Genomic DNA, 26,364 nt, shown 5'->3' on the forward strand with positions numbered 1-26,364 from the left:
CACATCTTTTGCGACATGCAAGGTGTCAATATGTGTTAAACTTTAAATGTCCTTTGATTCAACTTCTAGGAATATTTCTTAAGAGAATAGTAAAAGATATGCACAAATATTTGTATATGAGAATGTCCATTAATACATTATTTAAGACAGCAATAAAACCTGGGGCCCTGGGGTGGCTCGCTCAGTTAAGCATCTGACTCCAGGTTTCAGCTCAGGTCATGGTCTCAGGGTCCTGGGATCGAGCCCTATGTTGAACCCCATGTCAAGCCCCATGTCAGGCTCCACACTGGGAATGGAACCTGCTTCAGATTCTCTTTCCTTCTCCCTCTGCCCCACCCCCTCACTCCCTCTCACACTTTCTCTTTCTCTCTCTCTAATAAAAAACAGCAATCACAATGAAAGTAAAGATAGGTAGTATCTGTCTTCAAAGAGAGCTTAATATGTTCCAGACAGTGTTGTATGCTTCATGCGCACAATCTTACTTACTCTTCAACCTCACAAAATGAAGTAGGCGGTGGTATTACATACAAAGAAAATAAGCTTGTGCTCACCCAGGAGCACAGAGCTAGGACAATTGAGTGAGGATTAGAACTCCTTTGAAGTGATCCCTTAACTACTATGTTTTTTTTTCCTAGTGAGTAATAGTAAAAAGTGGAAAACAAGGATCCCTCAATAGAGGGTTAGCTACCTTATAGGTTAGAAAACTATGAAGGTACAAGAACTCATATTTTAAATGAGTATTTAATGGCATGGGAAAATATTTTTATTTTTATTTTTTTAAATATTTTATTTATTTGTTCATGAGAGAGACAGAGAGAGGCAGAGACACAGGCAGAGGGAGAAGCAGGCTCAATGCAGGGAGCCTGACGTGGAACTAGATCCGGGGTCTCTGGGATCACGCCCTGGGCTGAAGGTGGCGCTAAACCGCTGAGCCACCCGGGCTGCCCAGGAAAATATTTTTAATAAGCCCCAGTATATATGGTATGAGTTGACTGTTTTCTCCCACCCTCTATTCTGATGTAATATAGTTTAAATTAGGCAGATTCCAGTTCTAATTCCAGAATCATTACTGGCTTGTGAGTGGTTGTGAGAAAATTGCTTTACTAGCCTGTGCTTCAGTGTCTTCTTCTATAAGTGTCATTAGACATTAAATGAGATGTGGCTGTGCAAGGGTTAGAGTAACATGCACAAGAAATGGTAGCTGTTATTTTCCAGATGAGGTGGATCCTATGCCTTATATAAATAGAAGACAAGTAAATAATACTTCAGAATTTCCTGATTTTTTTTTTAAAGATTTTATTTATTAGAGACAGAACGAGCAAGGTTAGAGACAGGGGGAGAGGGAGAAGCAGACTCCTCTCCCTCCCAACATCGGGCTCAATCCCAGGACCTTGGGAACATGGCCTGAGCCGAGGGCAGATACTTAACCAGCTGAGCCACCCAGCTGATTTTGATTAACAAAATCAATTATTAATGATTTTGTTACAGCACTGGGATTGTGATATTTTCTTTGTACAGTTTTTCTACTTTTCCCAAAGGCAATATGCTATATTTCATGCTTCTGTATTTCCATATTTTATATAAATAGGTATTACAAAATAAGATTTTTTCTCTCCATCTAATTTGATTTGTCAGAGGTTATAAAGTAATACCATACTCTTATATTGCAGTTTTATAATAAACTTTGGTATCTGGTAGAGTATATCTGCCTGCCTTGTTCTTTTTTCATTTGTTTATTTATATTCAATTTATTTAAACTATAAGAAAAAAATCAAAACAGTTCACACATTTCTTCCATACCCACTCAGACCTAGCTTCTAGTAACTATAAGTCTTTCCTTTGTATATGTGAGCTGGATTTTGTTTGGGTTGTTTATTTGTTTTGTTTAGATTCTACATATAAGGGAGATCATATAGTAATTGTCTTTATCTGACTTACTGCACTTACCATAATGCCCTCAGGGTCCATCCGTATTGTCAGAAATGGCAAGGTTTTTAGTTTTTTTTTTTAAATGGCTGCATAATATATCACTCTGTGTGTGTGTATGTGTATGTGTATGTGTACATACACCACATCTTCTTTCTCCATCCACTCATCGATGGATGCTTGGGCTTCTTTCTGTATCTTGGCTATAATAAAGAATACTGCAGTGAACATGAGGGTGCCTATGCCTTTTCAAATTAATGTTTTTGTTTTCTTTGGATAAATACCTATAAGTGGAATTGTTGGATCGTATGATAGTCCTGTTTTTAATTTTCAAGGAACCTCCATATTGTTTTCCACAATGGCTGCATTAATTTATATTCTGATCAACAGGGCACAAGGGTGCTCTTTTCTTCTACATATTCACCAACGTTTGTTATTTCTAGTCTTTTCGATAAGTCATTCGAACAGGTATGAAGTGATAACTCATTGTGGTTTTGATTTATGTTTCCATAATGATTAATGATGTTGAGCATCTTTTCATGTACCTGTTGACCATCTGTATGTTTTTTTTTGGAAAAATATCTATTCAGATCTTGCCTATTTTTAGTGTGATTTCTAATAATTATTTTCTATAATCAGGAAAAAACTCTTATTTGTTAAAAACACACCTACTCATTTGGGCTAGTGGTTCTTATCAAACATTAGCATTAATGATAATCCATCACTCATCTTGGTGGTTTTGAGAGTCTGCGAGGTAGCCTGCAGTTCAGTGGCTTCAAGTTAATCATCATTCTATATTGTTTGTTAGTACCATAGTATCACATATTGATCTTAGAAATAACTCCTGAAATAAGCTTGGAGAGTTACTCAGTGTAATACAAGTATAACTTATAGAAAGTGGAACTGAACCTAAGGTCAAAACATCCAGGAGGTTGAGTAGGGTGTTAAGGTGTTCTTTCTAATTTTCTTCCATTCCATTCACTGACATTTTTGCTTCCTGCATTCTGTGAACATTGACACCACTGGGTGTTTTTTTTTTTTTTTTTCCTGTCAACCCTCTAAATGTTGGTGTGCTTTGGGTTTCTACCCTCAGTCTACTTCTACTTGTCGCTCATCTTTCAGAACTTAATTCATTTTCTAATCCAAAGCAAGTTTACCCTCTATATATTATAGTATCTTAGAGCAGTTAACATTATGAACTCAGAAATTAATTAGCTATGTTACTTGGATAAGGTTCAATCTTAGTTTCCGTCTCTATAGAACGAGGTGACTCATTCCTACATCATGGTAAGGATTGGGTGAGAGGTAAGGTGCTGATTATACCCAGTGTGTGATGTGTAGTAGTTTCCATGAGATTGCTTGTTGTGATGGGAATTGTTCCGGTGGTGGTCATCGTGGTGGCCCCAGGTAGGACAGATCAAGCACCTGGAGTCATTCTGTATTTCTTGTATCCTCTTTCTCTCCTGCATCCAGTAGATTTTGAAATCCTATTGATACAACCTCATTGATCTCTCTTATTTTTCTTTTCCAATTTACACCTGCTTTGGTGCTTATCTCTTCTTATTTTGAGAGTAGTCATTATCAGCTAACTGATCTTCCTGTTCCCAGTCCTTTTTGTTTCCAGTCCATCCTCCTCACTGTAACCTGAATAACCATTGTAAAAATATAAAACTGGAAATGACCTCATTTTGCCTAATCAGGCTCATAGTAGCAGATAGTCACCCAGAGTAGGGCTTGGCAAACTTTCTCTAAAAGGCCAGATAGTAAATATTTTAGGCATTGCCGGCCACATGGGCCATGTGGCAACTACTCAGCCCTAGTGTTGCATTGTGAAAGCAGCCTGAGATAATATGTAAATGAATAAGCATGGCTGTGTTTTAAGAAAACTTTATGAACACTGAAAATTGAAATTCATGCAGTTTCAAATGTCATGAAATATTCTTTTGATTTTTTTCTGCAAGCATTTAGATATGTAACAACCATGTGTATGTTTTGGGCCATAGAAATGATGGTGACCAGCAAGATTTGGCTTGCAGGCTGGAGTTGACCAACCCACATCCAGGGGATAAGTTTTAAGCTCCTCAGCATGGCTGACAAGATCTTTTGTGATCTGCTCTGGTTTATTCCTCCAGCCTGATTTTTAATTCTCTTCTCTTCACTCCTTCTACTACTGCAACAAATGTGCCTGTTCACTTGCTTTTCACTTCCTATAATGAGCTCTTTGTTATGCTGTTCTCTTTGCTCAGGGCATAATTCATCCCTACCTGTCCTCCTCCTCTCCCTGCATCTATTCTCTGCCTGTCAATAACCTACTCCTCCTTTAGGGTTCAACTCAAGAAGTACCTGTACTGTGGGGTGTGATCTAAGCCGCCTCGGTCAATATCTCTGCCTACCTCCTTGTCACTTGACCAATTTACTTCCTCGTATCTCAGTTTCTCATGTGAAAAAATTCATCATCATCATATTACCTGACTCTTAGGATTTTTTGTTGTTGTTGTTGTTAGGATCCAGTGAGTTACCACATGTACACCTGTGGGAACCAAGTTCCACATGGTAACTGTGTGTACTGTTGTCATTGTTGATTCACTTAGAAGCCTTTGTTAGGCTTCTTAGGCAGAAAAGACTATAGCTGACCCCTGAACAACATGGGTTTGAACTGTGTAGGCCTACTCAGGTGGATTGTTTCCTATAAACACAGTACAGTACTGTAAATGTATTTTTCCATCCTTATGATCTCCTTAACATTTTTTTCTCTAGCTTACTTTATTGTAAGAATGTAGTGTATAATCATATAATATACAAAGTATGTGCTAATGGGCTGTTTATGTTATTGGTAAGGCTTCAGATCAACTGTAGGCTATTAGTAGTTAAGTTTTGGGGGAGTCAGAAGTTACACATGGATTTTTTTTTTTTAACTGCAGGGAGTCAGCGCCCCTACCCCATGTGTTACTCAAGGGTCAGTTGTATTTCTGTTGTCACTCCTGTACTTTTTTTTTTAAAAGATTTTAGGTAATCTCTACACCCATCGTGGGGCTGGAACTTACAACTCCTGATCAAGAGTCGCTTGCTTTACTGACTGAGCCAGCCAGGCGCACCCCTTCTATACCCTTTATAGACATCTCTCCTAGCATTTATAATACCTGATATAACTCTAACTTAGCTTAATGCATGGCACCTAATGGATACTCAGTACATTAATGAGTGTGTGAAAGAAAAGAGAGACAGATCTTAACCTGACTTTAAGTAGATTCCAAAAAAAACCTCTTACATTTCATTAAGTAACAGGACAAAAAAGGACCATGGAAAATAGGTAGGTTCATTAAATTGAAAAGAATTTAAGGACTTTTATACAATTTTTTTTTCTTTTTTATAGTGCTAGGCTCACATCTGTAGCAGAAAAGAGATGCTGGCCACATGTGAAATCTGGTGGTCCCCTTAGGGACTTGTCTCTGGTTTGTGCCCTTGCCAGTCCTTTATCTCACTTATCTTACTGATAGTGGTTTTTTCGATTAGTCCCCTCCCTGCTCTGGTGCAAGAAGCCACATGCTTCTTATCTGGAGTGCAGATCTAGAGCTATGTGACCAGACAATCATGTCTTGGGAAGAGTGCCAAGGATTCAAAGGATTATTAGAGAAAAGGAACCAGCTGCAGAGCCACAGTCTTCAGAAAGACAAAGGGTCAGGGCCCAGGACCCAGGCAGAGCAGAAAGGATGTGGGGACAAAGGAACCAAAGCCCTGGGCTGGTGAACAAGAATGTTGTTGCCTGTGTGGGGACAGTTAGTGTAAGGCCCTGGACAAACTGTGACCTTCGGGCACTGGTAGCACCTGGAGTTAGAGGGAGGCAGGGAGATTTTTGCACATGGGGTCCACATACCGTGTGGAGGTCCTTTGGGGCACAGCTCTTCCATCTCACCTTCTGTACTTTCTGTGGTGGAGGTAGGCTGGGGCCTTGTTCAACAGATGTGGGGCATCACAGGCTTATATTGTGTATCCACTGAGGTAATGGATGAAAAGCATTTGGCACAGTGGTTGATATAATGTACAGTTTTAAATGTATATAAATCTCCTTTCTATTGGAAAATATTTGCTTTGTGCTTAACCACAGTTTCTTACTGAAATTCCTATCTTTTTCATGCTCTTTGAGGCAATGGGAGGTTCTGCATGTGGGAGGTACATTCTGGAATAGCTTTGTATTTTAACTTAATTTTGAGACTTTCTCAGCAAAAGAAGCAGTCAGCTTTATAAGTTGAATTAAGTTATTTTTATGTTGTAGATGTTTTTTGCCCCCTGGGGTATAAACTTCTTCAAGGAAGAGGTATAATGCTTGTCCCTACGAAGGACTCTTTGGGTCTTTGTAAAATGACCAGATCTAAAAATGTTTTGGCCAGAGATGCTAAAATTTCAACCCTGCCCCTTTCTTGTGAAAAATACCTCCTTAGATGTGTACCCTTGGTAAGACTTCTGCAATTCTGTGCAAGAGGATTAGCAAGCATTGCAGGCAAGGGCAAACATTTCAAGGAGAAACATTACAAATATTCCTGCTTTCAGGCTAGACATAATATCATGCCATAGCTACACATTATAAAACCATTTCTTTTTGAAGCTGATTCACTGGACCAATAATTTGAAATTCAGCTTGATGTTAAAGATGGTCTAACATCTTTTTTTTTTTTTTTTAATTTAAAATGATTGCTGTTGGTCCACTAGGCTGGCAAATTATGTAAGTCATAAGAAATGAAAAAGCTTTGTTTGTAGTCTAGTCCTCAGTTATAAACAAATAGTAACTCTTAAACTCCTAACCAGCATTGTTGAAGTTTTAAAAAGTCCAGCATCTATTTAGGGTTTCTAGATAAGTTGACCAGAAACAGCTTATTCAAAGAACTCAATATGAATTATTCCTTTAAAAAGGAGGTAAGAGGATGCCTGGGTGGCTTTGTGGTTGAGCATCTGTCTTTGGTTCAGGTCATGATCCCAGGATCCTGAGATCGAGTCCCTCAACTCTCTGCCTGTGTCTCTGCCTCTGTGTGTCTCTCATGAATAAATGAATAAAATCTTTAAAAAAAAAAAAAAAAAAAAAAAAAGATGAGGCGAGTGGAATGGATGGAATTTCCAGGTGGCCTTCCAGATTCCCAGAAGGTGTTACTCAGTGGAGCAGTAATTTAGTGCTGCTGTGAAGGAACATTTCAGATGTAATTAAGGTCCCAAACTAATGGACCTTAAAATATGAAGATCATCCAGATGAGCTTACTAATCATAGGAGTGATTAGGAGTGGCCTAGAGGTCAGAGACTGGGGTGTCAAAGAGATTTGAAGCTCAAGGATTTTACATGAAGGAGAGTCTGCTTGCTGGCTTTACAGATGGAAGAATCCATTTACCAAGGAATGTGAGCAGCCTGTAGGGTCTGAGAGGGACCCATGGCTGGTAGCCAACAAGGAAAGACAGCCCACAGTCCTACAGCTGCAAGGAACTGCATTCTGTCAACAAAAGAATGTGATTAAAAACATATCCCATTGTCACCCAGCCTCCAAAGAGGAAGTTGGCATCACTGACACCTTAGTTCCAGATTTATGGTCCTCTGAGCAGGTAACCCAGCCATGCAGAGCTAGATTTCTGACCAACAGGACTTTGAATTAATGAAGGAATGGGTATCACTTCACAACACTGAGTTTGTGCTAATTTGTTATTCAGCAATAGAAAACAAATATGAGGCCTGAGTTATGACTCCTTTGGATTGCTGTAGTAGCCTATTAACTGTTACTATTAACTGTTAACCAGTCTCTCTGGTTCTAAACTAACTTACACTAACTGTGGAGAAGAAACAGTTTTTAAAATTTCATTGTGCTGTGGACCAGTGCTGTGGCAGATTGAGTCTTACAAAAAATGATTACAAAAAAATCTCCCATCCTTCATGCTCTTTGTCTACTTCCCCATCAGGAGATGACTGTTTCTCCTCCACTCCAGGCTGAGCTGACCTTAAAGACTGGCTTGTTAGCCATTTAGAATGCAGTGGAAGTGATACTGTGTGTCCCAAGGCTGAGGGTGAAAAGCCCAGGCAGTTTCCACCTGGTTGTCTAGGAATGCTCCCTCTTGGCACCCAGCTGCTATGCTTGAGAGGCCAGGCCATTTGGAGAGGGTGGCAGCAGGTGGTCTCTGGGCAGAATTAATTGAGCCTTTTCTGAGTCACCCCATATGACATGTGAGCAAAGAAACCTACAGATCAACTGATGAATTACTGAACTCCACATCTGAAACTAATGATGTATTATATGTTGGCTAGTTGAATTTAAATAAATAAAAAAGTCTGCAGATGCCTCCAGCCCCCCTACTGTTCTAGCCAACGCCAACCTTTGTGTCTTCACAGCTGCCATCAGCAAATGAGGACAGGTCATCCTCAGCATGCCCTGTCCAAATCCATGACCCAAATAATTCACTAGCATCATAAAGTAGTCATTGCTTTATGACACTAAGTTTAGAATAGTTTGTTATGCCACAAAAGATAACCAGGAAACATATTTTTATAAAATATTATAAAAGTCAAATCTGAAGAAGATACTCAGAATATAAGCAGAAGTCATACAGTGTCACTTTTGCACTACACTGTTGGTCAAAACCATTACAAACCTGCCCAGCCTCACGGAGAGATGACACAGATCCCACAACTCAGAGAGGGGAGTCAAAGAATTTGGGAGCCATAAAGCAAAACCAAACCAAACCAAACAAAAAGCCCCAAAACAAACAAAAACCAAAACTTTCAATATTGAAATAATTTTATCCCTACAGAAAAGTTATAAAGGTAGTACAAAGAATTTCCATATGCCTTTCACCCTGCTTCCACGAATGTTAACAACTTGTTATCAAAACCAAGAAATTAACATTGATACAATAATATTAACTAAGCTGCAGATCTTATTCTGATTTTGTCAGTTTTCCCACTAATGTCTTTTCTCTAGTCTGGGGTCTGATCTAGGGTTCTACACTGCATTTAGTCTTCTTACCTAATAGGAATCCCTCTGAGTTAGGGACAGCTCCTCATTCTTCCCTTGCCTTTTATAGCATTAACACTGTTGAAGTGCACTGGGTAGTTACTTTGTAAGATGCCGCTCAATTTGAGTTTGGTGGTTTTTTTTTCATGATTAGATTGAGGTTTGTAGTTTTGGCAAAAGTACCTCCAAAGCAATGGTGTGTCCTCCTCAGTGCATGATATCAGGGTGTGTGTGATGTCATTGTCTTATTTCTGGTGATGTGAAACATGCTCCCTTGGTTAAGATGGTGTCTGCCATGTTTCTCCACTGTAAATTTCTTTGTGGGGAACTATTTTGCAGCTATATGCAAATATCCCATGTTTCATCATAGTTTGGTGGAGTCATGTTTTAAACTGCTGCAAAGTTCAAATTTCTTATCAGACCCAACAGACAGAAACAATCTTTCCAGTTTGGGTAGTTGTCTTGTCACAGACCTGTGAGAGTGTGCAGGCTGGTTCTGGTCTGCAGACCATCCTTTGAGTAGGAATGTTCTGGACTGTACTCCTTCCCCTGCTCATTTTACACATTACTGTCTGATTGGAGCTTGAACAGTAAATCCTACTGTGTCATTCTCTGCTTAAAATCTTTCATCAGATCCCTGTAACCTGTGGGTAAAACCTAGACTTCTTGGTATGGCGTCCAAGGTTACATCATTCTGCTCCATCTTTCACGTCATCCTTTTACTACTCAGGCTGTGCCATTCCCCCTGCTCACCCTCTCAGTATAGGGCCAATTCTTTCAACGCTTGTGAACACCTCTTCTTCCTGGTCTAGGCTTGTTGGTTTTTCTCCGGATTGGTTCCCTTATCACCTGTTATCTCTGCTAGAACTTACTTCTGTTTGTACAGTCTTCAGAGTCTCTTAAGCTATTTGACTCCCAAGTTTGAAGGTATGGATTTTGAGTTTATAAGATTAGCCCATGGCAAATACTTAATAGGGTTAGTAATAGTTTGAGTGCTGAGATAGATTTCAGGAAAAAAAATCTCCAGGGCTAAGTAAGATTTATATGACAACATGAATTGTTGAAATGCAGGGACAGTAGATGGAGAAGCCCTTTGGAGGGATGAACAGTGTCCCCAATGGATAGGGCTGACTGCGGAGATGGAGGATCTTGGTTTCTGGTGCTTGCTTGCTACATGGGCAGGTAAAAACCAGAAGCAGGCAAGCAAACCTGACACTGCAGTGCCATGACCAAACCTGGTGTCTCCTTAGACCCATTTAATCACTGTTGGGGCTGCTTTCCTTGTCTTCCAAACCTGAGCCCAAGGCAGGCAGAGACTTTCCTTTCCCTCCCTGTACCTCCTCCTGGCTCCTCTTTTCCCTGAATAAATAGCAGTATGGTAGCATTTTATTTAGTTATTTTTAATTCTTATTCTTGGTTCAACTCAAGATAGTCTTTATGTTTCAAAGGAAAGTTTAAAAAATGTTAACAGTGGTTTGAAATGAAGCCCAACTCACTTCTGAACAGAAACAGAGGAATCTCCCTGTTCCTACTTTTCCTACCTAAATTGCATCTAGTTATTTGTATCTGTCACTAGATATACTTTATATTTAGACTGAATTATGAAGCATCAGTAAATAAAACTTTAGAAAGTTTCCCAACACTGGGGCACTTGGGTGGCTCAGTCGGCTAAGCATCTGCCTTCAGCTCAGGTTATTATCCCGGGATCCTGGGACCAGAACTCCTTGTCCTGCTTCCTGCTCAGTGGGGAGCCCGCTTCTCCCTCTCCCTCTGCTCCTTGTCTCCGACCCCGTTCTACTCACTGGTACTTGTTCTCTCTTTCAAATAAATAATTGTTTAAAAAATCTTAAAAAAGAAGTTTCCCAACACTGAGAGCAACGATTACTTTAGGCACAGGAGGGAGTTAGAATGCCAATAATGTCTCCTAAAGACATTTCTAAGTGTATTCAATTCTAATTCAAACAACACCCTTTTTGTTAATAATATAAACCACAGATATATAAAATCCCAGTGAATCTTATGAATCAAAATTTTGTAAGGAAGACTCCTTAGCAGCATACAATCGATTATTAAATTGTATCATTAAAGGAAAGAAAAAATCAAGACCCCCTCCTGCCAAATGTCAAGTGGTCCTATGTTGGGGAGTGCAGGGTATTTCAGTTTCCATCTGGAATTACTTAAAAACAGTGTGCTTAGATGGCTAACAAAGAATAGTATACTGTGATGTAGTTAATATCTTCATAGTCCTTTGAAGTTGAGGGATAATTTCAGAAAGGTCTCTTGTTGGTTTTGGTTTAAAAAAAAAAATCCAGAAAAATCCAGATAAATCTTTTTACTTCTTGTCCTCAGGCTGTCCATAAACACGTAGACATTTTATATTATTTTAGAGTGTAGGGTATAACAGGCTGATGTAGTAAAATGATGCTGGTGATTTAAAATCATGGTGGCCAGCCACTGAAGAGAGCCCAAAAATAAGATAGTCTTTTGCAAAAGTCTACTCCAATAATTTAAGACTTACTGCCTGAATAATTCCCTGAGACTCAGCCACATCAGCTTTCTTTGGAGGTAAGCCTTGTCCTCCCTGCTCTACAGAGGCCTGAGCACTGGGGCTGCTCTCCAGAGTACAAATCAAAGGAAGAGAGCTCTGAGAAGATTGTTCTGTTACTCAGAGCACATCAAGGGTTTGATCATCGGAAACCCGAGCCACTAATTGGGCCAACTGTGGTATGAGAGGAGGTGGTTAAAAGAAGGAGAGAGATTTTTAAAAATCAAAGTTTAAGAGCATATTGAAGGCAAATATTGTCTCCAAAGCAATCTAAAATTGGGGATTTCAGATATCTTTGACCCATGTAAGAAAAATGCATTTTATATCAGCACCCAGTATGAATCTATAAACCTAAAACCAAAACAAAAATGTCGTGGAACCATACTGCGTGTGACAGGACAGTTTTGGATATTCTCTATTTCATTATTTTAATTAAGAAAATGCTAGTCAATACCCAGTGAATTCATGTCATTGTGCACTTATTGGTCATTTCCCAGTCTGAAAAAACACTGCCTTAACTCATTGTAAACATTTGCAGTTGTCCTTGTACCATACTTGCTTTAGAGGTTGGTTTGTTTGGTTTTTGAATTTGCACTTAGTTTATGAATCATTGAAAATGTCATAGAAATGCTGTTTTTTTTTTTTAACTGAAATTGCTTTTACTTAGCTCGAGTTCCCTTTTCATTTACCAGATGTAGTTCTGAATTATGTCCTGTCAAAGGACATTCACAGTTTTAGAAAATTGTGAAGCCTGGCATGCTAGAGCTGAGAGTTGAAGGGGCCTGAAGAGGTAGTCCAAGCCAGCCTGCTCATCATGCAGAAGCCCTGGATAAGGATTAGTTGTAATTCATAAGAATGAATTATAGAAGTTTCTACAGTCATGTCCTAGCAGTAGAGTTTATTTAAAAATACTGTCACGAGGGTGCTGGTGTTGTGAGTGGGTGCTTCTGGATCTGAATGTTGAGGGAGAGTGTAGAAGAAGCAGCTCTCATTTCTAGGTACCATGGGAGAAGAAGTGGAGCCCATGTCCTGGGAACTTTCTTGGCTGGGGTGCCAAGAACTAGGGCAACTCTCAGATGTCATTTCCGTCCGGACCTAGTAAGAGTATATATCGTAAAATTTTAGAGAGCCAATTTAGGGAAAGAGATGGTCAACATCTTGGGAGCTGAGGAAGATGACTAGGAATGTGCTGGCCTGAGCTTGTACTATGTTTTTAGTCTGTACTTTTCTGGTCCTGCCCTAGGCCTGTGGTGTAAGGAGCTTCAGCCTCTCATTTGAACCTTCAAGTTGCCCAGGAAAGTGAGAGACTGTAAATAAATTTAATATTTGTAGTCAAAACCTTATCCCCTAATATATTGGAACTACAGAAATAATCATATTTATTTCTGCTAGATACTGAGGGGCTTTCTAAGCACTCCCTGCAGTCTTTGAGACTTCTTGCCATACCTCACTTTCTCTTAACACATATTTATTAACACTGTGATCTATTTTTGGCAAGTCTCATAGGCTTTTCTTTTATCAGTGTATTATCATAGACAAACAAGCTCTAGAGAGGCCCGATGACAAATTCCCTTCCTATCCATCTGGCATTTTCTGTGAAATAGACAAACTGTACATACCCGCAATGAAGGCAGCATGCTTAAGTGCTATTGTTTATCATACAAAGTAAATGCTAATAAAATGAAGGAATCTGATTTATTTTTAAAACAGACCAGGAATCAGCAAATTATAACTTATGGGTCAGATATAGCACATCCTTGATTTTGTAAATAAAATTTTATTAGAACCACTGCCATGCTTTTCAATTATGTATTATTTATGCCTGCTTTTACAAGGTAGTGACAGAGTTAAGTGGTTGCTGTAGAGACTGTGTAGCCCAGGAAAGCCTAAAATCTTTGCCATCTGACCCTTTACAGAAAAAGGTTTACTGCCCTGGACTGAAAGGATATCTAGGGACTGAAGTATTGTTTTTAGTAAGAATTGTTGAGGCTATTTTCTCTTAAGTTGGATGAAAACAATCTTCTGTCACAATAAATAATAATTCATAACTAATGTGGATGAGAGAAAGTTCCCAAAGTCTATTGGGTGATTGGGGTCTACTGTTTTTTTAAAAATATAAAAGATTAGAAATCATTTTACATTCATTCATTAATACTGAGAAGATAGCTAATGAGGCATATATGAGAGATTACAGTGTGGCACGCTTCTAATTTAACTGTGCAGTGAAGGCTGGTCACATGATTTCAGCTGGCATTGTCTAGTCTCATAGTCTTTATAATAATTGTGAATTTTAATTAATTTTTACATTTATAAATGTCAATCTACTTAAGATTATACTTGCTACAGATCAGTAAGGCTAAGCTAATAGTCACTTGAAAGAGCCCCATATTTCTTGTATTTAATAGATGTAGTTCAGTGTATTAAAAATGAGTATTTAATCATCTGGTTTTTAGTTCACAGAATTTAAGTAATAAAACATGGGGCTGCGGTGCTCCTTGATCAGGGTAGTTTAAAGAGTTATCTAATGTGTGGTTATCTTTTTATTTCTTTTTAACAGACTTGTGGAAGAGAGCAAACTGATCCCACTCATTTTTGAAGTAATTCTGGTAAGAAGGGAAATGTGTATCTGGAATTCAAGTGACACTTAAAAAACTTTAAGGTTTTGACCATGTTGTGGGGTTGGGTTCTAACCCTAACTCTATCCAGAAGGATTCTGTGCCCTTTATCATCTTACTTCACCTTATCAGGTCCCTGTTTCTCTATCTGAGCTCTCATCCAGCTCTGAAATTGTATAGAAACACTGTTTAATGGCCTGCCCTCTTTTCACAAACTCTTTATCTGAGGTTGGTTTGTGCAGAAGGGCAGAAGGATGACTGCTGCACTTCAGTATGAATTTTCTGATGAAGCCCTCTGACTTGGTAGTCACTGGGTCACATCAGCAGTTTTGTGCTTATGGTCAGAAAGTTATGTTCTTTAGAATGTAGAAGAGCTTAACTTCCATACATCATTTTTTCCCCTATGTATAGAATGCTATGCAATTGAAAACCGTCTGTTAAAGAAAACCTTTCTTCTATGGTTCCTATGTATAGAGGGTAAAATGGGATTGCAGAGTTGACTTTTCTCCCTTCTGATGAATCCCTGCTTATAGCAAAGGCAGGTTTGAGAAGTAGGCTAGAAATTAAGTTGGTATTTAAAGCAACAGAGTGCCCTTAGCTGAAGAACTGTTCTCTTGTACCTGGGTCAGCTATTTCCCTTCACTAAAAGCTTTCTGTATATAGCTAACTTAGAGCACAAGGGACAGAGGAGGGGACACTTCCCCAGCCAGATTGGCCTAACCTACCTTGGTCTTCAGTGGAGCAGTAACCCTAGTCTGATAATTGTACCCATGGAAAATTAGCTTTACTTAATCATCCTGAAATATTATTAATCTACAGGTTGCTTGTGTGTTGATATGGCTAAATGGTGCAGGTGAATCTTTTCCTTCCAGGAGTGTGGGTTGGGTTTGCAGAGCTATATGGTTTGGATGGATGCAGGGGTGGGGGTGGGTGGTATTCCCAAGGCATGCTCTGGTGACAACAAGATGACACAGAGCTGCTGTGCTGGTGAAATGTGCAAGGTTTGAGCCTGGATTGAATTGCTTCAAATAGTAAGGGAATTTTATGAGCAGTATCAGAAGAAGAAATAGAGAAAATGAGAGGAAGACACATGGAGTTGGAGAGCTATCTGATAGGGATTTTCAGCTTTGCCAAGTGGCCTGTGTGTCTCCCCGTTTTCATAGGGTATATGTGACTTGTGACATTGCATTTGTTTTAGAGGACAGTGGGTACAGTAAACTGCCTGGTTTGGGATTGGTTGGGCATGGGGCAAGAGTGAAAGCTGGCCAAACCCAGCCACATCAGGCTTGCATTTGTAGAGACCAGTGCTGAAGACATGGAGAGCACTTGAGCTAGAACAGGCCTTAAGAGGGGGCCCCTTGCTGTGTCGGGGTGTTTTTAACCTATTCAGGTCAGTACAGCTCCTTTTATAACTGATGAAAAATTCTCATCCTACCTTTGGCAATCACCTTGGAGTCTCAAATCTGCATATAGGAAATTCCTTCTTGAGGGTTACCAAGATTCCTCTGTGCTTCATTAATCTTTGTATAATGACTACCTTCATATTTTACAAACCATGGTAAATGTTTAATTTAATTGGTTAATGCCATGATATAGACCTTTGTCATGTGTTGGAGCTGTCAGAGAGAGTGGGTAGAGGTGACAACTACTCTCCAGGTGAGGATCTCAGCCAGTCCTGAGCCCTATGACCTCCCAGGCATGACTGGGATGATACTTGCCCTCTAACCAGAACAGCTCGACACTCAAGTTTCTTGTAGGATAAAATTTTTTTTAAAAAGGTCCTGCTGCAAAAAAAAAAAAAAAAGTTAATAAAACAGTTGGAAATCACTGCTTTTGGGAACAAATCTTTGGTGTCCTTGAAGAACATTATTAAATCCCTTTTCTTCTTTTGTCTTTCTTGAGTTGAATAATCTCAACTTTCCCCTCTGTATAAATACATTTTTTAATCAATTGAATCTGTTATCCTGTGAACAATTACCTTGTCCTTTCTAAATTTTTGTCACTGAGCAAGGCATGAAACAGCATTTTAGTAATTCTGTGATGCACTTTTTTTTTTTTTTTTTTTTGCAGATTTTACCATTTCTGAAACTGGGATGTACTTTTCAAATCACTGGCATTTTACAATTGCTTTCAGCCAGGTGACCTGCTTGTCATTGCCTTAACTGATTCATTTCACTTTTCTTTTTCTTTTTATAAATACCCAAGAGTGATGCATTATAAAAATATATGTCTGAATATGTCTAAAAGGGCTCTTTCAATAAAAATAAAATGAACTTTCTGAGTAACAAGAAATCATGTCATAGTTTAATTGGCAGCATTTTTCTTTCTTAGGGCTTAATAAAATAATGATGCATCTTAGAACTGAAGGATTCCTAGTTTCAGGGAAATACAGTATATACTTCAGTTAGGTTTGGTTCCTATGCTCAAGGCCCTATGTGGTATCTACATACATGTAGCAGCTTCTTGGCAGCAGTTTGATCAGAAAAGACATAATGAAAAGATTGTTCGGGGTCCTGCATATTGGCTACTGCTTGTTTTCTAGCCACCCATTAAAAAAAGCAAAAGCTGGTGGTCCATTGTGATCTCCTGATGACTTTTTTTCTCTCCTCTTAGCCCATAACTGTTTTCCAGCTTCTTTTGATGTACTTAAAGCCTGATATGGGCTTTATAACTTCCTCCTTTTCTAGAGTTCCTCAAAGAATGTTCTCTTACCAGCAGTGCATTCTTTCTTACATGTTTTGCAGTAAGAAAGTAAATGTTTCTCATCTGATGGGTAGGAATTGCAGGCAGCTTCTGTCTTTTCTGTAGGCCTGGAGGGAAGTGAAGCTGTAAGAAGCAGAACTGTGAATTTGATATCCTATTTATATAAAAATAACCATGTGCAAACCTTAAGCATGTAGAGCAAAGAACTTTAAGTATGGATCAAACTGGTCAAGATACTGTACAGAGCTATAGTGATTAGAACAGTATGGTACTGACCTAAGAATAGACAGACAGTACTGATGGAACAGAATAGGAAGCCCTTATAGGGCTTCCTATAAGGATACTCTTATGGTCAATCTATGACAAAGGAGGCAAGAACATACAGTGGGAAAGAAACAATCTCTTCAGTGAATGGCGTTGGGAGAACTGGACAGCTACATGCAAAAGAATGAAACTGGACTACTTTCTCACACCATACACAAAAATAAAATGGAATCAAGACCTGTGAGACTTGAAACCACAAAAGTCTTAGAAGAGAACACAGGCACTAATTTCTTTGACATCAGCCATAGCAACATTTTTCTAGATATGTCTTATCAGGCAAGTGAAACAAAAGCAAAAATAAACTACTGGGACTGTACCAAAATAAAAAGCTTTGCACAGCAAAAGAAACCACCAACAAAACAGAAAGACAAAGCTACTGAAAGGGAGAGTACATCTGAAAACATATATCTGGTAAGCGGTTAATACTCAAAATATGTAAAGAACCCATACAACTCAACACCAAAAACCCAAACAATCCAATTAAAAAAATGAGGAGAAGACCTGAGCAGACATTTCTCCACAGAAGACATACAGATGGCCAACAGACACGTGAAAAGATGCTCAACATCATTAATAATCAGGGAAATGCGAGTGAAAACCACAATGAAATACCACCTCACACCTGTCAGAACAGCGAGAATGAAAAGAAATAACAAGTGTTGGCAAGGATGTGGAGAAAACAGAACCTTCATGCACTCGGTGGAAATGTAAATTGATGCAGCCACTGTGGAAAACAGTATAGAGATTCCTCAAAAAATTAACAATAGAAATACCATATGATCCAGTAATTCCACTAATTGGAATTTACCCAAAGAAAAAGAAAACACTTTGAAAAGATACATGCATCCCTACGTTTATCCAAGTGTTATACAGTAGCCAGGATATGGAAGCAACCCTAGTGATAGATGAATGGATGATGAACATATATAAACACACACACACAGGAATATTAACTATAGAAAGGATAAGATCTTGCCATTTGCAACAACATGGGTGGGGTCTAGACAATATTATGTTAAGTGAGATAAGTTAGAGAAAGACAAAGATCACATGATTTCACTTCTTTGTGGAATCTAGAAAACAAATAGACAAAAAGCCGAATCAGATCTATAAATACAGAAGACAAACTGATAGTTGCCAGGGTTGAGGAGGATGGGCAAAATGGGTAAAGGGATGTGGGTGGTATGGGCTTCCAATTATGGAATGAAAAAGTCATGAGAATAAAAGGCACCGACAGCATAAGGAATATAGTCCGTGGCATTGCATTGTCATTATATGGTGAAGAGCAGAGGATAATGTATAGATTGGTCAAATCACTGTGTTGTACACCTGAAACTAACACTGTGTGTCAACTATACTAAAAATTAAAAAACAGAACAACTTGTTAAAGACATAACCAACTGAAAGTAGTTTTTATTATATATAAAAAAAAAATCTCTAGTCATAACCGCCTCTTCAGAAGGCACAGTGCTCCCTCCTGTCTGGATAGCTAACTGGCCCCCTGGATTCATCATGCAGGAAGAGCGATGTACAAGCACATAATTGGACAGGAGTGGTGTGGGAGCTTCAGAGAAGGAGGTTAAGAATGCTGTGGACTCCAGGAGTGGGAGGGAGCCCCTGCTCACTGCAAGGAAAGGAGTCTCCCAAAAGAAGTAACCTTTGAATGTGGCCTTGAGAGAATTGCCATGAGGAGAATGGGCATTCCAGCATGGGGGATGGTGAGTTCTTAGATGTGCCTGGACCAGAGACCATGGAGAATTGCAGGGAGTGAGGCTGGAGCATAGTTTGGGCATGGATCCTACAGGTTTTATATTGTGGTGGTTTCATATTTGTTTGGCTTTGTGAATAATTGATGCTTTTCAAAATCAGATAGTATCTTCCACTTAAAAATCTTTTTGAGCCTCTAGCTCAGGGGCTGTGTGTGCTGAGGAGGTTAGGCTGCTCAGCCAGACGTTGGGACTCATAGAGAATCAGGCTTAGGGTCCTGGGATTATATTGAAAACTTGAGACTGGTTGAGGGCTGGATTCTGTGAGTTCTCTGGAAATCTCCATCAGTGAGGCTTTTGATATCAGCCATAGGGCGAGGGACATAAAACACAGGGCTGGTCTCAGAGGTTTGATCCAAGGGCCCAGGAGTTCTAACACCACATTCAGGCCAGAAAGCAAGCAGAATGGTTTTAATCCTGAGACCGAGTGGCAAGTGTCCCAGCTCTTGGCAGGCCAAGTGATGAGGAAAGCCAGGTTAGCTGATTGCTTATAAAAAAGGAGCTGTCACAGCAGCTTCCCTGGCAGGGCCCACTTGGTTGAGGGCACTGCCTTTTCCTTCACCTTGCAAGGCAAATGTGTTGGGTGGAGTCTGGAGGCTCAGGTAGTGTGTGCTGGGTTAAGCTGAATGGATTCCTCTGCACAGTCTTCAGGTCTAGCATGCTGAGGCAGTCTGAATCTGTGTTACAAATGCAGGTTCCCAAGAATGGGAACCATCAGAAGGACCCAGTGGCTTGGTTGGGAGTGCAGAGTTGCCTATGGAGCAGGATAGAAGGCATTCTTCTTCCCCCTTTGCCACTTTCCAAAGTGTAGAAGTTGCTTTTAAATGTGTCTTAAGTATGAATTTGGATGAATCAGCCTTTGGATTTTGCTATAACTCTAATCTCTCTTCATTTTATTTTAGTGGTTTATGCTTTGGCCTACTTCAGTAAATCATTTTGATACCAAGTAATATAGGCAAACTGTATTTTATTGGAAAATAATCTTTATTCATGGCAGATTTTCCAATATGTGCCAAAATATTGCTGTCATGATATTTTATGTGTCTGTTCCAAAACAAACAATTAAAGAGCAATTTGGATGGCAAATGTTAACAATAAAAATGGGATTAGCAATACACTAGTTTGACAATTATATTGTTTTAACAATCTTGAGGATAGCAGCCGAAGCAGGCTTGAGTAAATCTTTCAAGTCAATGGTATCTTTAGAAAAGAGTCTCTTTATGGACCCTCGGAGCCTGAAGGATTTAATCATGGAGACACCAACATAGTACAGACTGGCAGCCACATTACATTTAAGGAATGTTTTCAGTCCTGAGCATTCATCAGGCTTTTAAAATTACTTTGCTCTTTTCTAGTTGCAACCCATCTGATGTGAATTGGTTCTTTTAGGTATGTGAAAAAGACAAGTTCTTTATAAGATTAAGAATCTGCACACTTGTGTCCAATATGCCATTAATATAATTCTGCTGTGCACATGGGTGTGAATTTCTAAAGTAGAAAACAAGATTCCATTAAAATTTCAAAATGCTTGACTTAGGAAGAGCCTTTCTAAGTTATACAGAGTACTTGATATAAGAGAAATCTGTTTCTTTAATCTATGTGAATACCTATTCAGGATTTCTGTAGTTCGCAGAATGGAGCTGTATAACCCAACTGCTGTTGTATAAAGATGACTTTACACACTACTCACATACTGTCATTAGAATATGTGCTTTGAGGTGGGTTTTTTGTGTGTGTATGTGAGGGGGAGGAAATAGATATGCATAGATCTGTTCTTGGTAGCTTATGTCATCAATTTGTATTTGTAAAACAGCTCTCTAGGGATGGAGCGTAATCTATTGATGCCAGATTGAATGAAGTTGCCCGTATAGCTACTGAACAAATGACTGATCTGCTCAGTATCCTGTTACCTGGTTAGCCGAATAAATGGGTCGAAGCTAAACAAAATAAACTTGTATCAGCAAACGTGGCATAAAGCATAACTAGTTTCTGCATAATTAGCCCAACTGGTTTCAAGGAAGATGGACTTTATTAAGATAAAAACCACATATTAGGTCCACTGCAAAAAATGCTAAAGTAGAGCTTAAGATATCTCTGGCCAGTTACAAGGGTACATATTGGGAATGTGTTACATATGGCCTCTCCTGAGCCGGTGGAATCCTGAGTTTTATCATCATTCTTCTTTCTAGTTAGTTCTGCCCTAGGCCCTGGGCTTCACTTTGAGGAAACAGTATTCCTTCTCCCTTCTCTCTGAGGAGACGGTCTAGTTAAAAAGCATAGAAACAGACAAGTGATATATACTTCACAAGGGTGTAGCTTTTAGAGTTTTTGGTTTTTACTCCTAATTGGTTATGGAATTAGACTTGCAAACAGAGGGTAAACTAGGGCACACTGTACTTCTCAGTGTGGTAACCAGTAGCCACGCAGAGCATTGAATTGAGTTGTGTTCTAAGTGTCAAATACCAGATTTCAAAAAAAAAAAAAAAGTGTTAAGTGGGTGACTACTTTTCTTGTATTGATTATATGTTAAAATAATAATTTTCGGGATCTCTGGGTGGTGCAGCGGTTTGGCGCCTGCCTTTGGCCCGGGGCGCGATCCTGGAGATCCGGGATCGAATCCCACGTCGGGCTCCCGGCGCATGGAGCCTGCTTCTCCCTCTGCCTGTGTCTCTGCCTCTCTCTCTCTCTCTCTGTGTGACTATCATAAATAAATAAAAATTTAAAAAACAATAATAATTTTGGCTACATCAGGCTAAGTGAAGTATCATTAAATTAATTTTATCTTTTCATTTATTGCAGCTTCCAGAACATTTAAAACATGTGGTTTGCAATCTTTTTCTTTTGAATGGTGCTGTACTAGGTGATTTGCTGCATCTTGTATCCTCAGTGACATTGTGAATTCCACTTAGGGAAGAAACCCTGCTGTGTATAACCTTATTTGTGCCGAGCACATTTCCCTCCTGATTTTTGCCTCTCAGTATGTATTGATTTGTTCATGAACAAGTGAGAGAGGTAAGGCATGGCTGTTATATTTAGATCCTTCTTCCCTAGACTGCAGTCACCAGCCGATCTTTGTCTCCTTGATGGTGGGGGGACGATGAAATAGTAAGATGGGCCAAGTGATGTACCCATGAAAGGTAATTTGGTCATAGCTCCCCTGAATTTTGTTCATGGCTGGTTGATACCATTTGATTTTACTGGTTTCCTTACTCTGGAGTGTCTGGGGATGTCCATTCATTGGCCATTGACCACCTTTGGCTTCAGGCTGTGTTAAAAAATAAAATGCCCATTGTGGTCATCAGGCATTGCCAGTCTCATGACTCCAAAACTTTTGTGTTTCGGCCCCTTTGATAGATGGGAACAGAGTAGAATGACTCGTGGTAAATACAAAGACTCACTGGAAGGACCTAGTGTAAAATCAGTGATTACCCATTCTTCATATGTAACCACTGAATGTTACTTTTTCTTAAACTTCTTTGGTAATGTAGGATTCGATAAAGTTTATTCATGAACAAAACTATTGAGAATACACTTTTTAAGAAAGTAGAAATGTCAGCAAAAAGTTACTAGTTTCAATTAAAGCCACAAATATCTATTAGCATTTGCTTTTGATGCTCTTTTGTGTTTGTTTTCTTGGATGAGCAAGAAAAAGCAGAATTTATATGCTTACCCAGAGCTGCAAAGGATTTTCAGACTGAGCTAGGAAAGCTGATGGACTGAAGCAGTTTACAGATTTATGGGGAAAGGAAAGCTTTTTAAATAGCACTAGCAAGTGAAATTGCATTTTGGATTTATTAAAGGTACCAAATTGGAGAAAGACTGTGAGAAGAAGCCAGTAAGGGCAAATTATTACATAGGATTTTTAGATTTATTTATCTCTGGTAACAAAATCAGTGCCTACTTGTAAAGAGTTCAAATGGTACAAAAATGTCTAACATGGGGGCCTCTGGATGAATCAGTCAGTTAAGCATCTGCCTTCTGTTCAGGTCATGATCTCTGGGTCCTGGGATAGAGCCTTGAGTTGGGCTTTTTGCTCTGCAAGGAATCCGCTTTTCTCTCCTCCCTCTGCCTGTCACTCCCCCTTCTTGTGTACTTGCTTACTTTGTTAAATAATAAAAATAAAATCTTAAAAAAAAATGTCTAACATAGAATGTAAAGATCTTCTATAGTATCACATTGCACTGCACAGCTTAATTCATATTCTTATCTTCCACCCATGTATTATATCTGTATCTTTTTAAAGTATAAAACAGAACCATAATAAATATTCTATTTTGTATCTGCCTTACTGTATAGTGTCCACAACACCTGTGTGTGTGTGTGTGTGTGTGTGCGCGCGCGTGTGCATGTGCACATATGTATTATTTAGTCTATCTCATGCCCATATAATATTTCATTATTAACACCATTTATTTAGCCAATCTTCACTGATGAATACTTAAAGTTTTTTTCCCTTTACCTTTTTTGCTAATATGAGCAACACCAACAGAAGAATATCTTTGCCATATCTTTGTATCTCTGTGAGTTTCTCTAAATTTTTAACAGTTGAATTAGTGTGCCAAAGTATATGCATCTTTTGTATTTTATATTACTCTCAAAAGTGTTAATATAAAATTTCTCACATAGCAGTAGTATAAAATAGTACCAACTGTGCCATACTTACAATGGGTATCATTCAATTGTCAGTTGTTTTTTCGACCAGTTTGCTTTTTGATATCTGTCAAATACATCTTTTTAAAAAAGATTTTATTTATTTATTTATTTGAGAGAGAGAAAGAGAAAGGCAGAGAGCCCAGGCTAGCACAAGCAGGGGGAGGGACAGAGGGAGAAGCCGACTCCTCACTGAGCGGGGAGCTCCATGGAGGGGGATAGACCCAGGAATTACTACCAGAGCTAAAGGCAGGCACTTTACCAGCTAAGCCACCCAGGCACCCCTCTTTTATATTTTATTTTATTTTTTATTTAAAGCTTCTATGTTTTTCAGCATGCTTGGGCAAGGACTTCTCCTCAACAAGTTTATATGATATTAATCTTTTATTCTGTCCATTTATAGTGTCATGATTACATTTTAAATCTTTGCCCTACGATAACTTTGTTGTATGGAATGAGTTCAAATCCAGCTTTTCTCTTCCCCACACCTCCTTTTCTCTATCACTGAGTTGTTCCGACACTGTTTGCTGTTGTAATTGTCATTATGGTGACTTGAAATATATTTCTCATTCACTCACTGGATCTCCACTTATTGTTTACTGTCTATGGGCATACAATATGCTGTATGTATTTAGAATGCATAATTTGATGAGTTTTTACATATGTATGTGTGATTAGGATAATGAACATTTCCAACATCCCCCTAAAATTTCCATTCTTATTTGTAATCCATCTCTCTAGATGCCTTTCTTGTCCCAGGCAACTATTAATTGGCTTTCAGCCCCTCTAAATTAGCTTTCACATGATAGTTTTGCATATAGAATTTTATATAGATGAGTAATAAGATATGAACTTTTTTTTTTTAATGGACTCCTTCTTTCACTGGGCAAACTTATTTTGAATTCATTAGTGATGTAGTACATATCAGTAGTTCATTTGTTTTTGTTGCTGAGTATTGTTCCATTGCAAAGAATAAGAATATGCAGTAAGCTGTGTGGTGTGATATTATGGAAGATAACATTCTATGTTAGACATTTCTGTACCATTTGAACTCTTCACATTGCGTGGAAACTCTTTATCCATTGCATGGATATACTGCAGTTTAGCGATCCATTCATCTGTAGATGGACATTTGGGTTGTTTCCACTTTGGGACTATTATGAATAATGCTATGAATATTGGTCTATAAGTTTTTGTGTGGAAACACTGTAAATGCCTAGGAATGGAGTGGGTGGCATATAGAATAGGTAATGTTTAACCTTTTAAGAAACTGCAAAGCCATTTTGGAACATGGCTTACTCTTTTAAATTCCCATTGCTAAGGAGATGAGAGTTGTGGTTATTCCACATTTTCATTAACACTTGGTATGATTAATCTTTTTTTTGTTTTAGACGTTCTAATGGATTTGTAGTAGCATATCAGTGTGGCTTAATTTGTATTCCCCTGATTATTACTTTTGTTGGGCTTATTTTCCATCTGTATATGTATGCATTCAAATCTTCTGCCCTTTGTTTTTATTGTTTGTTTTCTTGTTACTGAGTTGTAAGAGTTCTTTTTTATATCTACCTACAAGTACTTTGTCAGCTGTATATTCTGAGTATTTTTATGGCAGTGTGTTTTGTTTTTTTATTTTCATGGTAGTGTTCTGAATACTTAAAGTTTCTGAAGACTGAAAGTTTTCAATTTTGATGAAGTTCAAGTAGTTTTATTTTTAATACTAGATACTTCTTTGTATCCTACTTAACAAATACTTGCCAAAACCAAGTTCATAAAATTTGATCATGTGCTTTCTTTTACTTTGTTTTTTTTTGTTTTTAAATTCATTTAGTAAACATATAGTGTATTATTAATTTCAGGGTTGAATTTAGTGATTTATCAGTTGCATATACCACGCAGTGCTCATCATATCAAGCGCCTTCCTTAAAGCCCATCACACAGTTACCTCAACCTCCCACCCACCACTTCTCCAGCAACCCTCAGTTTGTTCCCTAGAGTTAAGAGAGTCTCTGATGGTTTGCCTCCCTCTCTGATAGTTTTAGCTCTTACACTGAGATCTGAAATATAGTTGAGTATATGGTGTGAAGTGAGATTTGGGTTTATTTTCTTTCTTGAGGGTATCCAATTGTTCCAGCACCATTTGCTGAAAAAAAATTATCTTTTCTCTGTTGAATTACTTTGATACCTTTGGTCAAAAATTAATTGATCATTTATGTGTGACTCTATCTCTGGACTTTCCCTTCTCCATTATTTTACATGTGTAGTCTTCTGCATTTCCATAGATTTTAGTATCAGCTTTTCAATTTCTCTCCCAAAATGCCTGTTGATTTATCGACTCCGTACATGATTTGAGGGAGAACTGACATCTTTATAACTCTGTGTCTTTTGATCCATGAACATGGTATGTTTCTATTATTTGGGTATTCTGTGGTATCTGTCAGCAATGTTTTGTAGTTTTCATTGTATAGAAAGGTAATACACAACCTTTCTCAAATTTAATTCTAGGTATTTAATATTTTTGATGCTCTTGTAAGTGGCATTCTTTAACTTCTGTTTCTGGTTATTTATTGCTAGCATTTAAAAATACAATTGAGGGACACCTGGGTGGCTCACGGATAAAGTGTCTGCCTTCAGCCTAGGGCATGATCCTGAGGTCCCAGATTGAGTCCTACATTGGGCTCCCTGCATGGAGCCTGCTTCTCCCTCTGCCTATGTCTCTGCCTCTCTCTCTGTCTCTCATGAATAAATAAATAAAATATTTAAAAATAAATAAATAAATAAATAAATAAATAAATAAATAAATAAATATAAAATAAAAATACAATTGATTTTTGCATAATGACCTTGTATCCTGC

General features: G+C 38.5%; 1 protein-coding gene across 6 annotated transcripts in view; it reads left to right on the forward strand.

The window, feature by feature from the left end:
- ULK4 (unc-51 like kinase 4) overlaps positions 1-26,364 on the forward strand; it is a 591,366-nt gene that overhangs the window by 286,968 nt on the left and 278,034 nt on the right. For all 6 annotated transcript variants that reach the window (XM_077865647.1, XM_077865651.1, XM_077865650.1 and 3 more), the window contains one exon: positions 14,012-14,060. In XM_077865647.1, the coding sequence (XP_077721773.1) occupies positions 14,012-14,060 (49 nt within the window). The remainder of the gene's footprint in view (positions 1-14,011; positions 14,061-26,364) is intronic.

The sequence above is a fragment of the Canis aureus genome, chromosome 22, assembly GCF_053574225.1.
Source record: "Canis aureus isolate CA01 chromosome 22, VMU_Caureus_v.1.0, whole genome shotgun sequence".
Taxonomy (NCBI): Eukaryota; Metazoa; Chordata; class Mammalia; order Carnivora; family Canidae; genus Canis; species Canis aureus.